General features: G+C 39.8%; 1 protein-coding gene across 6 annotated transcripts in view; it reads right to left on the reverse strand.

Annotated features, from left to right (window-relative positions):
• Positions 1 to 10279: 10279 nt before the first annotated feature.
• LOC140212226 (adenosine kinase-like) overlaps positions 10280 to 16269 on the reverse strand; it is a 297931-nt gene continuing 291941 nt past the window's right edge. For all 6 annotated transcript variants that reach the window (XM_072282952.1, XM_072282954.1, XM_072282950.1 and 3 more), the window contains one exon: positions 10280 to 11210. In XM_072282952.1, coding sequence (XP_072139053.1) covers positions 11086 to 11210 — 125 coding nt within the window. In that variant the 3' untranslated portion in view covers positions 10280 to 11085. The remainder of the gene's footprint in view (positions 11211 to 16269) is intronic.

The raw sequence follows: 16269 nt of genomic DNA on the forward strand, positions 1-16269 counted from the left end.
GTTCATTACCTAGTACTAGATCTAGTATGGCATTCCCCCTAGTCAGTCTGTCAACATAATGTGACAGGAATCCGTCCTGGACACACTTAACAAACTCTGCCCCGTCTAAACCCTTGGAACTAATCAGGTGCCAATCAATATTAGGGAAGTTAAAGTCACCCTTGATAACAACCCTGTTATTTTTGCCCCTTTCCAAAAACTGCCTCCCAATCTGCTCCTCGGTATCTCTGCTGCTACCAGGGGGCCCATAGAATACCCCCAGTAGAGTAACTGCTCCCTTCCTGTTCCTGACGTCCACCCATACTGACTCAAAAGAGGATCCTGCTACATTACCCACCCTTTCTGTAGCTGTAATAGTATCCCTGACCAGTAATGCTACCCCTCCTCACCTTTTTCCCCCCTCTGGAGCATAGAAGGCTGAGGGGTGACCTTATAGAGGTTTATATAATCATGAGTGACACAGATAATCTTGATGTTCACAGCCTATTTTACCAAGCTAGTGCAGTTTAAAACTGTAGGACATAGGCTAAGCATGAGGTGAAAGGTTTAGTGTTAGAGACAACAGTCTTTCGCACAGAGGGTAGAGGCTTTATAAAGCAAAGTACTATTGGGAGTGGTGGAGAATATTTTGACTGGACCATGGATAGGAAAGGTTTAGAGGAATATGGAGTGAATGCAGGCAAATGGGATTAGCACAGGCTAGGGTTTGGGTTATTTATTTATTCAGATGGAGCCTGGAACAGACCCTTCCAGCCTTTTGAGCCAGCAATCCCCTGATTTAATCTAAGCCTCATCACAGGACGATTTACAATGAGAGATTAACCTACCAACCAGTACATCTTTGGACTGTGTGAGGAAACCGGAGCACCCGGAGGAAACCCACGCAGTCACGGGGAGAACGTACGAACTCCTTACCGGCAGCAGCGGGAATTGAACCTGTGTCACCTGTACTGTAAAATGTGCGAACCACTACGCTGCCGTGCCGTCCATGGTCAGCATAGTAGGGCTGAAGGACCTGTTTGCATGCTGCTATAACTTGAATTTGTTGTATCATGAGATGTCATTTCCAGATTTGTAAATTCAGATTATGAACCATGCACTCCAAACTCAATGTAACATTAAGATGGAAATGTGAAAGTTAAATGAACAGTATTGGAAACAAACCTAAGGATTTTTTTCCTGACAATGCAATATGTAAACAAGGGTTGCACTTTTTATCAAATTTTATACTAATGCGTAACCCTACTTTAGTGAACGGCTGAGACATGTTTATTCCACAAGCACAAACACAAAATTTCAACATCTATGTCAACAGAAACGATCGGCAGTTGTGACAAATTGAAGCAACTGGCACTCGCTCTTTAGGTTCGGAATCAGGTTTCATATTCACTGGCGTATGTCAATATATTTGTTGTTTTGTGGCAGCAGTACATTGCGATATATATTACAATAATAAATATAAAATTTAGTAAGTAGTGCATAAAGAGAGAAAAAAATAGCGAGGGTTAGGGTTTATTGTCCATTTAGAAATCTGATGGTGCTGGGGAAGAAGCTGCTCCTGAAATGCTGACCGTGTGTCTTGCCATCAGTCAGGTGCACAGCTCTCACCACTGGAGCTGAATGAATAATCAGCATGTTGTTGTTCAGTCTCAGGAACGGGAACCTCTCAACCCTGTTGACCGCAACACCACCGATGTAGACAAGAGCGTGTCATGCACTCCGTTCCCCCATTCCTGAATTCAACAGCCAGCTCTTTTGTTCTGCTGGCACAAATGAAAGGTTTTCATACTGTGTATCCTTTTCTCTTGTGACTAAATATTTACTTTTCTCAAAAGTAATGAGGATCGGAAAGTTATAATTCTTTCTACTTTTTGTATTGATGGTAATGGAAATCGTGGGGGAAGTTCCAGTGGAAACTGGAAGCACAATGAGACCATTCTGCCTGTGAAGCCAGACAGACAGGAAATGTAGGGTTAAATAGCAATCTTGGTTAGCAAAGGCACACTGAACAGAAGGATACGTTTCTGTGTTGTTCTATATTCACCCATTTACCACAATCCTACAGTAATCCCAGTTTTCTTGGTTAGAGCAATTGCTATACCAGACTGTAACATATCTGGATAGGATGCTTTCAATGATGCATCTGTAAAAAATCAGTCAGAGTCATGGAGACATGTCAAGTTCCTTAGCCTTCTGAGGACATAAAAAAATGGTGTGCGTTCTTGCCTGCCTTGACAAGATATTTGACAAGCTGCTGCTTCGAGAGTTATTGTGTGAAAACCTTTATAGTGTAGTACATAACAAACTGGCAAGACTGGCAGCTAACAGGATCGGAGAGAACATAAATGGCCTTCTCCTTGATACGATGAAAGTGATGAGTGCTGCCGATACACTTTTGTACACATTACAGTATATAAATTACTTGGATGGTATGGTTAGTGAACTTGCTGATGACAGAAGAGTAGGGAGGAGGGAAATTGTGAAGAGGACAGGAGGAGACGACAAAGAGATATAATAGATGAGTTAAATAAATGGGCAATGATCTAGCAAATGGAGTACAGTGGAAAATTGTGCAGTTGTCTATTTAGGCAAGAAAATAACTAACTGCTGAGAGATTGCAGAAAGCTGATGGAAGTGTGTCGTTAACAATAGATTGGTATGTTGGTACTGGTACTTGGGAAAGATAGGAATGCTATTCATTGCTGTGAGATGAATTGAGTACAAAAGTTGGGAGGTATGTTTGAGTTCTGTAGGGTATTTGGGAGACTGGAATTAGAGTACTTGTTTCAGTAAAGGTCTCTTTATTGGAACTTCTCCGTGGATTGTCACCTTGTCGCGGTGGAGAAGCTTGTGTGGTCCTGTGATCCCGAGAGTGATGCTGTCTGGAGCTATACTCCTGGTAGGGTCAACCATGGCGGTAAGGTTGAGGGTGAGGCCCCTGACAAAGAACAATCCAACCAAGACCTCAACAGTTGTGAAGGCGGATGAAGGCTGCAACAAATCCATCAGCTCCAATCGTCATGGTTTCCATGCCATTGGAATCAGTTGGTTGATTTGTGAAGTATTGTGTGCTTCTTGGAGTGCAATATCAAGTACACATTAAACAAATACACACACAGGCGTCTTCACTCTGTGGGCCACTTCTTCAGAATGAAGACCATCATCCTTGACCTCGAGGGATAGCCACGATGACTTTATTGGAAGCTGTTCTAAACTAAAGTCTAAAAAGAGACAGGTTGTGTTATGTGGGAAGTTTGCTCAAGTCAGGCCTTTATCTCCCAGTGTTTAAGTGCATAGGCTTTCTAGAAATATGCAAGATTCTGGGCAGTCTTTTTCGGGTTAATGTGAAAAGGATGTTTCTTTTTGTGGGGGAGTCCAAAACCAGAAGTCATTGTTTAAAATGGAGGGCAGGTGGGGAAACATTTTCCTCAGGTGCTTGAGAGTCTTTGAAACTCCACTGTTCAAAGTCTAGTCTTCACAGAATTTTTAAATACTTTGTAAAGCAGAGGTAAATGGATTCTTGATAAGCAAGGGGATGAAAGGCTATTGGGGGTTGTTAAAATAAGAATGCAAAATTGAGGTTATAATTGGATCAATCATGATCATATTAAATAGTGAAGCATTTTCCACTCTCTGATTTATATTTATATTCAGTTAGATCATGATTGATACATCTCTGAACTCTATTTACACTTCAAAGCTTCAAATCACTGATAGTATTACCAAATAAAAGAATCACGAGTGTCTTAAAATCCCAAACCCAAATTGTGCTCATTTTGCACTAAAATTGACATTTTCTTTCTGTTCTAGTACTATTTCTTGTAGAATTTGTGTCTCATGAATGTTGTGTATTTCATGTTGTTTGCCTGTGATGCTGCTGCAAGTAAGAGTTTTGTTGACCTATGCAGGCATGTACTTGTAAATCTGACACAATGAGCTCCACTTTGAACTGTATTGATCAACTGGCTGCAGTATTCACCAAGATTTTCAACCTCTCGCTTTGGCAGTCTGAGGTATCCACCTGTTTCTAGCAGGCTTCAATCATATCAATGCCTAAGAAAATCATGTTAACCTGCCTCAATGACTATTGTCCAGTATCACTTACATCCACAGTGATGAAGTGCTTTGGGAGATTGGTGATGAAAGATATCAAGTGCTGCCTGAGAAGTGACTTGGAACTGCTCCAATTTGCCTACTGGCACAACAGTTCCACAGCAGATGCCATCTCATTGGGTCTTCACTGAACTCTGGAATATTTTGTCAGCAAAGATGCATACATCAGGATGCTCTTTATCAACTACAGCTCAGCATTTAACACTGTAATTTTGATCACTGGGGGTTCGCTCTGCTACTGGAGAGGGAAGACTGCCGGATTGCTCACAGCTGGAGAGGGAAGGGCCTGCCACTCTGCCACTCTACCCAGGTTTTCTGCGTTTTGGATATGGACTCAGACTATAGACTTTCCTTCAGTCTTAGTTTTTTTCATATTCTGTGTTTTTCACCCAATTTTTCTCGTTTCTTTGTGTGTGGGCAGGGGGATTTGTGGGTTGATGTACCTGTTCCATTTTTGTTCACTTTTTTGTGCGGGGAGGAGGGATTGGGGGGAGGATGATGATTGTGCTGCCATTCTTCTCTTTCTTGGTTTCATGGCTATCTGGAGATGAAGAATTTCAGAGTAATATACTTTGATAGTAAAAGAACCTCATTTCCTCAAGGCTGTATCCTTAGCTCCCTGCTCTTATGATTGTGTGGCTAAGCACAGCTCCAATGCCATATGCAAGTTTGCTGATGACACCACTGTTGTGAGCTGAATCAAAGGGGGTAATGAATCAACTTACAGGAGGGAGACTGAAAACCTGGCTGAGCGTTGCCACAACAACAACTTCTTACTCAAAGTCAGCAAGGCCAAGGAGCTAATTATTGACTCCAGGAGGAGGAAACCAGAGGTCCTAATTGGAGGTGGAGAGGGTCAGCAACTTTAAACTCATCAGTGTTATCATTTCAGAATCAGGTTTATTATCACCGGCATGCATCGTGAAATTCGTTAACTTAGCAGCAGCAATTCAATACAATACATAATATAGAAGAAAAAAAACAAAATAAAGTAATAACAAATAAATAAATCAATTACAGTATATGTATATTGAATAGATTAAAAGTGTGCAAAAAACAGAAATAATATATATTAAAAAGTGAGTTGGTATCCAAGGGTTTAATGTCCATTTAGGAATCGGATGGCAGAGGGGAAGAAGCTGTTCCTGAATCGCTGAGTGTGTGCCTTCAGGCTTCTGTACCTCCAACCTGATTGTAACAATGAGAAAAGGGCATCCCCTGGGTGCTGGAGGTCCTTAATAATGGACACTGCCTTTCTGAGACACCGCTCCTTGAAGATGTCCTGGGTACTTTGTAGACTAGTACCCAAGATGGAGCAGACTAAATTTACAACCCTCTGCAGCTTCTTTCAGTCTTCTGCAGTAGCCACCCCAGACCAGAGAGTGATGCAGCCTGTCAAACTGCTCTCTAGAGGACCTGTCCTGGGCCCAGTATGTAAGTGTAATTATGAAGTAAGTACGGCAGCGCCTCTACTTCCTTAGGAGTTTGTGAAGATTTGGTATGACATCAAACAATTTGACAAACTTCTATAGATGTGTGATGAACAATATAATGACTGGCTGCATCACCTTCTTGTATGGAAACACCAATGTCCTTGAATGGAAAATCCTACAGAAAGTAATGGATACAGCCCAGTCCATCATGGCTAAAGCCCTCCCCACCATTGAGCACATCTACACAGAGCATTTCTGCAGCATCTATCATCAGGGACCCCCAGACCCAGGCCATGTTCTCTTCTCACTGCTGCCATCAGGAAGAAGATATAAGAGCCTCAGGACCCTCAGCACCAGGTTCAGGAAGTTACTCAACCATCAGGGGTCTTGACCAAAAGGGATAACCACTCATGTTCACTTGCCCCATCATTGAAATGTTCCCACAATCTATGGACTCGCTTTCGAGGACTGTTTGTCTCATGTTCTTGATATTTATTGTTTATTTATTATTATTATTATTCCTTTTTGTATTTGCAGTGTATTTTATTTTGCACACTAGTTGTCGCCTGTGTGTTTCATTGATTCTACTATAGTTAATGGATTTATTGAGTATGACTGCAAGAAAATGAATCTCAGGGTTGTATATGGTGACATATATGTACTTTGATCATAAATTTACTTTGAACTTGACTTTAGGAGGGAAAGTTCAAAACAAGTGATTAAAATGAAAGCAAACCCACTTGAACTTGAACCTTGTCGGAAATATTCAAAAGGTACATGTAGTACTACCAAGTTTAGTAAGAACCTTGTGAATACTACTTACGTAAACTCGAGGAGTTCTGCAAATGCTGGAAATTCAAGCAACACACATCAAAGTTGCTGGTGAACACAGCAGGCCAGGCAGCATCTCCAGGAAGAGGTACAGTCGACGTTTTGGGCCGAGACCCTTCGTCAGGACACATTTACCACTATTTACCACTGATTTCTCCATTACATTTTGATAGATTCTTCATAAACCAGACACCAATCAATGAGTCTGTTCATATTCATGGAAAGGAAATGTGAGCAACCAGGCAATACATTGATCTAGTCAGATATATTTAATTGTTCCACAAATTTTTTGGTGGGTTTGGAAGCCAACTGAGCAAGCTGCAATACTGGTGGGGAGGCATTGTTTTGTGAGCTATTTTCTGGCAATATTTGCTTTGGTAAATGCTTGTATCAATATTACATTGCACTGGGCAGTGTCCCACTGCACAGCTTACACAAAAGGTACGCATGCTGCTGATCATTTATAGCAACTTCTGGCCTCTCTAGAACTTGTGTTCACTGCATTCATAATTTCCAAGATAATCACTTCAGATTCTGGAATGAATCAAACAAACTTACGTAAATCACAAATGGCCTCTGTAAATTAATTCAAAAATCAATGCATCAGGAAGACCCAATGTAAGTCTTGTAAATGCATTTCAGCAAATTTCCATAAACTTGCTCCCAACTCTGATATCATGTCCCAGTGATTATATTTCAAATCAATTGTTTCTTGCTGACCATTCTTATAGTCCTACAAGCTGATTTGGTGGTAAATGTAAAAATGCTGATTATACATGTATGAGATGGTACAGTCAGTGACAATGGAAGTTGTTTCTCTATCCAGTATAGGGTACTTGAGAGCCTTTATTCAGTAAGTTGGTTTCCAGTGACACCATCAAAAGTGGATGTATTTGTTAGTGTTCAACATGACGCTTTCAAATAAACAATCCAACGGACAAAGAGATTTGTTTTTCCACATTAATATATAAGGAAGCTGAGGAGTAACAGAAAAACAATTAGGATGACAGCCTTTGTAGCAGCAATTATGGATGGATTTATCATGGATGCGGATTCATTTTTTTTAATGATTAAAATCACCAGCAATAGTGCTAATGAAATTATCATGACAGAATAATCAGTCGCAATGGTCGGTAACAATTATCTCGAGGATGATTTGCTGCTTAGTAGTGTTGCTAATTAGTTTTAAGATTCGTCCAATTTTATAGTCATAGAGCACGACAGCACAGAGACAGGCACTCAGGCCCATCTACTCCATTATTTTCTTCATGCTGCTTTTGTACTGCAATGTTTTAAACAAACATCTATGATCACTTAAATCAATATTCTGACATAGAACCAAATTATGATCTGTAGGTTGTAAAGTGGCAAGTCTAGTGAATAATAAAACAATTTTTACATTGATATTATTGCGAAGAATTAGATGATTGTTAATACTTTGCTTCAGTCATTTCCAATTTCAAAGTCCCAATTTGCAGTGTAGTAGGTGAGCTTCAGTTTTCCCCAGGGGTTGTTCACATGTTGATCTGCACAACCTTTTTGCTCAATTTCTCCTTTATAGACATCCTGATCTCTACTTTACTACTCGTACCCAAATTTCACAACCTCATCATGAATCTACAGTCTTAACAGGTCATCTATATGTAGAGGATTTAAATAATTATGTAGGACTGAACTCATTTTCATTGTGGTTAGTTAAGTATGTTCACTTCTTTTGAAATCCCTGAAAAACAAGAATATATATATATATTTTTAAACCAAAGATATCTGAATAGTTTTCTGCTACATCTTATGAGTAAATACTTCATTAATTTTCCTATGCCCAACATTAAATAAACTGATATAGACCATAATTCATAGGAGCAGAATTAGGCCATCTGGCCCATCGAGTCTACTCCGCCATTCAATCATGACTGATCCTTTTTTCTATCTCCTACCCAGTTCCTGGTCTTCTCCCCGTAACCTTTGATGCCATGTCCAATCGAGAACCTATCAATCTCTGCCTTAAATACACCCAACAATCTGTCCTCCACAGCTGCATGTGGCAACAAATTCCACAAATTCACTAATTTCTTGGCTAAAGAAATTTCTCTGCATCTCTGTTTTGAAAGGGCGCCCCTCTAAGCTGAGGCTGTGCCCTCTTGTCCATGGGAAACATCTTTTCCACATCTACTCTGTCTAGGCCTTTTAACATTCGAAATGTTTCAATGAGATTCCCCCTCATCCTTCTGAATTCCAGCGAGTACAGACCCAGAACCATCAAACTTTTCTCGTATGATAACCTTTTCATTCCTGGAATCATTCTTGTGAACCTCTTCTGGACCCTCTCCAATGCCAGCACATCTTTTCTAAGATGAGGGGCCCAAAACTGTTTACACTACTCAAGGTGAAGCCTCACCAGTGCCTTATAAAGCCTCAGTATCACATCCCTGCTCTTGTATTCTGGACCTCTTGAAATGAATGCTAACATGGCATTTGTCTTCCTCACCACTGACTCAACCTGCAAGTTAACCTTCAGGGTGTTCTGCATGAGGTCTCCGAAGTCCCTCTGCATCTCAGATTCCTGGATTTTCTCCCCATTTAGAAAATAGTCTGCACATCTATTTCTACTACCAAAGTGTGTATTTTCCAACATTGTATTTCTTTGTCACTCTCTTGCCCATTCTCCTAATCTAAGTCCTTCTGCAGCCTACCTCTTTTCCTCAACAGTACCTGCTCCTCCACCAATCTTGGTATCATCTGCAATCTTGGCAACAAAGCCATCTATTCTATCACCTAAATCAGTTATATATAGCATAAAAAGAAGTGGTCCCAACACTGACCCCTGTGGAACCAACCAGAAAAGGATCCTTTTGTTCCCATTCGCTTCCTTTTACCAATCAGCCCATGCTCTACCATGTTAGTAACTTTCCTGTAATACCATGGGCTCTTAACATGGTATGCAGCCTCATGTGTGGCACCTTGTCAAAGGCCTTCTGAAGGTTCAAATATACAACATCCACTGCATACAGTTTACTGGACTTGCATGGAGCATTTTTCAAATAATAGTTATAAATTTAACATGTTTACATCTTTGTATAATCCATCAGGATAGCAAGTTTATTCTTCACCAATGAATTAATGAACTATCTCACTTTCAAGGTTCTTGCTATTTTGAAAGGTTAAGATTTTTTAAGCTTTCTTCATAAGCATAACAGACAATTTATCTGGATTAGGAAAACTGATTTGTGTATATTGTAAATGTTGAAAATTGCCTTTAAACAATAAACATTCTAAATAAAATCCAAAAGGTATCTGCTTAAGTCCCTAATAAGTGCAGATTATTTAATGTTTCTACCATGCCCTAACATTATATGAGCCTTTGCTGGCCTGATTGGGACTTTATTAAAATATTTTAAAAATTGTTAATAAGCTTCTATTTCAACAAGGAGTGCAAGAAAAAAAAGGAACCCAAATATCTAACAGAGATGTTAAGTAAACACTTTTATACTGGAATGCACAATCTTATTGAAGTATGTAGAATTTTGGAAGTATCCAAAGACATACTGATCTGGATCTCCGATCTCTGTCAAAGGGCAGAAGGTTCACCGCCAAGTTTTATCACCTTTCTGCCCAAAGCTTAATAATAAATCTAAGGACAAACCACTCAAAAATTCACACAGAAATAAATGTTATCCTATCATGGGCAGATTTGATTAAAATTCTTCAAGCTTTTTTTCATGACAATAACGGAGAATTTACCTGGTTTAGGAAAGCTTATTTGTGGATGATGAAAATTGCCTTTAAACGATAGGCAATAATAACCCAAAGGACAATGAAAACTAAAATATTTCACTTGAACTTGGATACCATTTTAAACAAAATCCAACAGATAATTACTTAATGAAAAATACTAGAAAACATTTAAGAGAATCATCCTTGTTTATTGTAGATAACAAATTATAAAGAGCTCTTCATCTTAGCAGTGTGTACTTGTTTGTTGCTGAACATTGTCACAGAATGCAAACAATTACAATGCATCAAGACATCTAAAAACAGCATTCGCAGACCTGATTTGGTTTTACATATTAAGGTTTACCTGCATAAATATTTTTGTAACTTATTTTCTTCTTGCTACATAAATTTACTTTTCTGAACAAACTCAAAAACAAAAAAAAAATCTGAGGTAATCTGCTAAACAGAAACAATTTCAGAATAATCCAATTCATCTCTTTCAAACATGACTTGAGATTTGTTATATTTTCCACTCTGGGCCAAATTAAAAATTCAGTCAGAACAAACTGAAGAAAACAAATTTTACAATTTGAGCATTTAAATAAAATGGTCAGTGTAGATTTGACCACTTGTTTTCATCTACTATTGATACCATAATTACCATTAGGTGGATAATATTAACAACTCAAGCATTCACCATTAAAATCAACATTTCAAAGTTTCATCGAGATGTAAACAATAATTACAAATGAACTTCAAAGCTGACTGGTTTTGACCATCAATTTGACCAAAATATTTTTATACCTTATTCACTTTTTAAATTTTTTCTAAATATCAATCTCAGTAATTGACCCACAAAAATGAAGAAAAAGCTTAATACAGGAGTTTTAGGGGAGGAAATGGAGAGAGGTTATTCATTTTAAATGGACATTTCTCCCTGCTCTGTAATTTGGCAAAGGGTGTTTTGATCCCACGTTTTTGTTGTACGGAGAGGTCAATGGAAGTCCGGAGTTTCCGGGAATGTGCAGCCAGAATGCCTGATAATGACATTTGCTGCATAATGGCCACCACGGATGCATTCCTCAAGGGGTTGATCATACAGCAATTGGGACAAGAAACCTGCAGCAGAAAACAAGAAAATATAACTGCAAGCAAGAGTATTAGAGAAGTTCATCTTTACATCTGTTAACTAAACACTATCTTTGGCCCTTCACAACCAGTCTGGGCTTTATAATATTCACTGCATGCACATTTCAAAAGTGTATTTCACTCCAAAATTCTAGCTCTTGCCACTTGACACAGACCAGGATATCAAGTTAAGGAATTCTGTTTCTCTCTTCACAGCTTTAAATAAATTAATTTGATTTTATGTTGGAGATGACATCTGAGCCAGGTTCCTCTCAATCTTGGTGAATGATGTATAAATGCACAGTCTGAGACACAGGCTTCAGAAAGTATACTAATGCTGAATTCACAGACCTTGTGTAGTAATGGACTGTTATAAATTGCCTCTATGTACCTAGAACACAATGGTGTAGAGGAGTTATGACAGAAGATGACAATAATGCCTTCCAAACACCAACAATTTGCCAAAATTCAGTGTTTTGTCGAATATCAGTAAAGAAACTGCTGCCCACAGTGGCCAACCTGCATACAGGTAACTGCCAGGAGGAGAGTTACACGGGAGAATATGAAAACAATTCAAAACATTGCATCTCTTCAAAGAATAAAATGTGTTCAGTTTTAGATGGTGATATGTGGTTCATTTTATTCCCCATTATTTAATTTGTGAACATGCAGTCCAACAGTGATTCAGTTTTTTCCCCCAAGTTCCCTATTGACCATATTGTTATAATAACAAATATGTCTGTCTCTCTGTCTAGGTACCGTATCCGATGTGGACATTGGTGACCATGGTTTTCCATATAGATCTATCCCTCATTCTTTGGATGACTTCCATTTCCTCGATGTGTAGCCACCTGGCTAGGCTTTTGATGTACGTAAGCCGAGATCTTCCTCTAGGTTTGCTCCCCTCGATCTTTCCAGAGAGTATGAGTTTTTCTAGTTCATCTTTCCGCATGATGTGTCCTAGGAATCTGAGCTGTCTTTCTCTTATTGTTGGTATGAGTGATCGAACTGCTTGGGCTCTTCTGAGAACTTCTTCATTTGATGTGTGTGTGGTCCATGATATTTTTAACATTCTCCTGTAGAACCATAATTCAGCTGCTTCTAGTCTCTTTTCCATTGCTGGGGAAATGGTTCAGCATTCACTTCCATAAGTCAGGATAGAATAAACGTAGCACCGTAGTATTCTGTTTTTAGTGTACGTGCTCATCTTTCTGTCTGTTAATATGGTCTTCATTTTTTGGAAAGCTTCTTTCGCCATTGCTGTTCTGTATTTGATATCTGTGTCGCACCTGCCATCACTTGTTATTAGGCTGCCAAGATATCTGAATTTGTTGACTTGTTTGATGTTTGTATTTCTGATCTTGATCACCCATTGTGGGATGTTTGTCTTTCTGAAGATGACCATGCTTTCTGTCTTCTTGGTGTTGATTGAGAGGCCTCTGCGATTACTTTCTGCTGCCACTGTAGTGAGTAGTTCTTGAAGTTTTGTTTCTGAGTCAGCTATTAGTACGATGTCATCAGCATATCTGATGTTATTTATATTATGGCCTCCAACTGTGAATCCTTTGATGTCTTTGATACTTCTCAAGATATTTTCACTATACAGGTTGAATAAATCTGGCGAAAGGACACAACATTGCCTGAATCCTCTCACGATATTCACATACTCACTCACTTCTCCTTCTATTCTGATGGATGCTGTCTGGTCCCAGTATAAGTTTCTTAAGAAACGTGTATCTTTCCCATCTATGTCAAGATCTTGAAGCATTTCCAGAAGATCTTGCTGTCTGACAGTGTCAAAAGCTTTTGTATAGTCGATGAAACATAGGTAGATGTCTTTTTGTACCTGGATGGCTCGTTCACAGATCATCCGTAGCATGAAAATTGCATTTCTGGTTCCAGTGTTTTCCACAAAGCCGCATTGTTCTTTACTGATTTCTGGTTTTATACGGTGTCTTGCTCTGATCATGATTACTCTGAGAATAATTTTTGCTGCGTGGCTCATCAGGCTTATTGTACGATGGAACTCATATTCTACAATATACAGCAAAAAAATTCTTGAAATATTCAAGTCATCTAAAAGCTTATACATTAGGCCTTTTCTTTCAGAATGGATAAGAGGTAAATAATTATTTTTCCTTACATCTTCCAGATTAGAGTACAGAAAGGGGATCAGAGGAATTGACACTTGTTATAGGCGGGGGATCAGAGTTTAGATTTTGAGGCATCAATTGTTTTGCTTTTGGAATTAAGTACAGGCAGCACAAAATGAAATGAGAAACTGCAACTGAATTTATCTCTGTCACACTGCTGACTGCCAGTTTCCCCTTCTTTCTGCTAAATCAATAGAGTGTTGAGTAAACAGACTAAATGCTTCACTGGAGTGGTCTTCTTGTTCTGTACAGCTACCTGAGTATTTGACTACAAATTCGCTTCTCACATACTACTGAATGGAGTAAACTGGCAAACAATCAAATGTCATTGAACCAAAGTAGTGTATACAAAAACTTCAGCACATCTGAGAGTCTATTTATTGACATATTCATCAGCTGACATTCTTCCAAGCCTCTGCTGCTCCAGAACAGACAACCCAAGTTCGTCCAACCTCTCCCTATAGTACATAGCCTCTAATCCAGGCAGCATCCTGGTAAACCTCTTCTGCATCTTCATTTGACCTCTCAAAGTGTTGCACCTCACACTTGCCCAGATTAAACTCCATGTGTCAATTCTTTGCCAATATCTGCAACTAACCTGTCTCCCTCTGCATCCTTTGGCAGCCTACAGTACCTTAAACACCATCGACATCTGCAGAGTACCCCACCAACTCACATTCTCAAACTAGTGAAGTGAAGCGGGTGAAATTGCGGTTCTGGGGACTGGGATATCATATCCGTAACAGGAACGTGGCTGAGAAAAGAGCAGGGCTAGCAGCTGAACTTCATAGGATACAGATGCTACTGGTGTGACAGAGGTACAGGTAACAGAGGAGGAAGTTATCTTGATGACTCAACCCCAATCCCAGTGTCATGTCCATGTACTAATGAGGACAGGATAGGAGGATAGGCCCAATGAATATGTGGTTGAGGAGCTGGTGCAGGGTGCAGAGATTCAGGTTCTTGGATATTTGGGGTATCTTCTGGGGTAGAGGTAACCTGTGCAAGAGGGACGGTTTGCACTTGAACTGGATGGGGCTGCTTAGTACTACTTGGGAAGATTTAAACTAGATTGTGGAGCTTTCTGAGGAGGAGGCCGAACAGAACTGTGAGCACATCTATACTCAGATCCTTCTACAGATGCACAGTAGAGAGCATCCCAACATGCTGCATCGCTGAATGATACAGAAACTGCACTACAGTAGACAGAAAGGCTCTACAACGAGTAGTCAAAAGCGCCCAAAGCATCACCTCCCTAACCCTTATGCAGCCTACCCGTCATCATGGAGCTATATGCAGGAAGGTGCTGTAAAAGAGCCAATAACATCATGAAGGGTCCCTCCTATTTCATACTATGGTGGTAGTAGATGTTTTTAACTTATTGACTGGGATTCCCCTACTGTAATAAGACTAAATGGGATAGAGTCAGTCAAATGTGTTCAGTAAAGTTTCCTTGTTCAGGCCATTGAAGTCCCAGTGCGAGACTGTGCAATACTTGATCTATTAGGGAATGAAGCAGGGCAACTGACATTAGTCTGTGTAGAGGAACTCTTTGCATCTAGTGATCATAGTGCCATTAGATTTAAGGTAATGATGGAAAAGGATAGGTCTGGTCCTCGGGTTGTGATTTTAAATTGGAGAAAGGCCAATTTTGATGGTATCAGAGACGATCTGGCAGGTGTGGATTATGACAAACTGTTTTCTAGCAAAGTTGTACTTGGCAAGTGGGAGAAGTACAAGAAATACAGAAGAAGATTTAAGAAAGATATCAGGAGGGCAAAAAGCAAATATGACGTTGCTTCAGCAGACAAGGTAAAGGAGAGTCCTAAGGGTTCCAACATATATGTCGGGAGCAGAAGGATTGCAAGGGACAAAATTGGTCCCCTAGAAGATCAGAATGGCAAACCACATGTGGAGCCAAGAGAGATATGGAAGATCTTAATTTTTTTTTGCTTTTGTATTTATTTGTATTTACTCAGGGGACAGATACAGAGACTATAGAAGTGATGCAAAGTGGCATCAACTTCATGGACACTATACAGATTACAATGGAGGAAGTGTTTGCTGTCTTGAGGCAGATCAGGATGGACAAATCCCCAGAGCCTGGCAAGGTATTCACTCAGTCCCTGTAGGAGACAAGGGCAGAAATTGCAGAGGCTGTAGCAGAGATAATTAAACCATTTAGTGACAGGTGAGGTACCAGAGGACTGGAGGATAGCTAAAGTTCTTCCACTGTTTAAGAAAGGCCCTCAGAATAAACCAGGAAATTACAGGTTGGTGAACCTGAAATCAGTACTGGGAAAGTTAAGGTATTCTAAGAGACTGGACATATGAGTATTTGGACAGACATGGATTGATTAAGGATAGTCAGCATGGCTTTGTGTGTGGGAGGTTGTGTCTAACCAATCTTATATAGTTTATTGAAGATGTTACCAGGAAAGTTGAAGAAGGCAAGGCAGAGGAAGTTATCTATATGAACTTCAGCATGGCATATGACAAAGTTCCACAAGAGAGATAGGTCAAGAAGGTAGTAAAGATGTGGTAGTAAACTGGATTGGACATTAACTTTGTGGGAGAAGCCAGAGAGTGGTAGTAGATGGTTGTCTCTCTGCCTGGAGGCCTGTGACTAGTGGAGTGCCTCAGGGATCACTGCTGGGTCCGTTGTTTGTCATCTACATCAATGATCTGGATGATAATGTGGCTAACTGGATCAGCAAATTTCTGGATGACACCAAGATTGGGAATTGTAATGGACAGTGAGGAAGACTATCAGAGGTTGCAGTAGGATCTAGAAAAATTGAATGAAAAATGGCAGATGGAATTTAACACAAACAAGTGTGGGTTGTTGCACTTTGGGTGGACCAACCAGGAGAGGTCTTACACAGTGAGCGGCAGGG

This window comes from Mobula birostris, chromosome 18 (genome assembly GCF_030028105.1).
Source record: "Mobula birostris isolate sMobBir1 chromosome 18, sMobBir1.hap1, whole genome shotgun sequence".
NCBI classification, from domain to species: Eukaryota; Metazoa; Chordata; class Chondrichthyes; order Myliobatiformes; family Myliobatidae; genus Mobula; species Mobula birostris.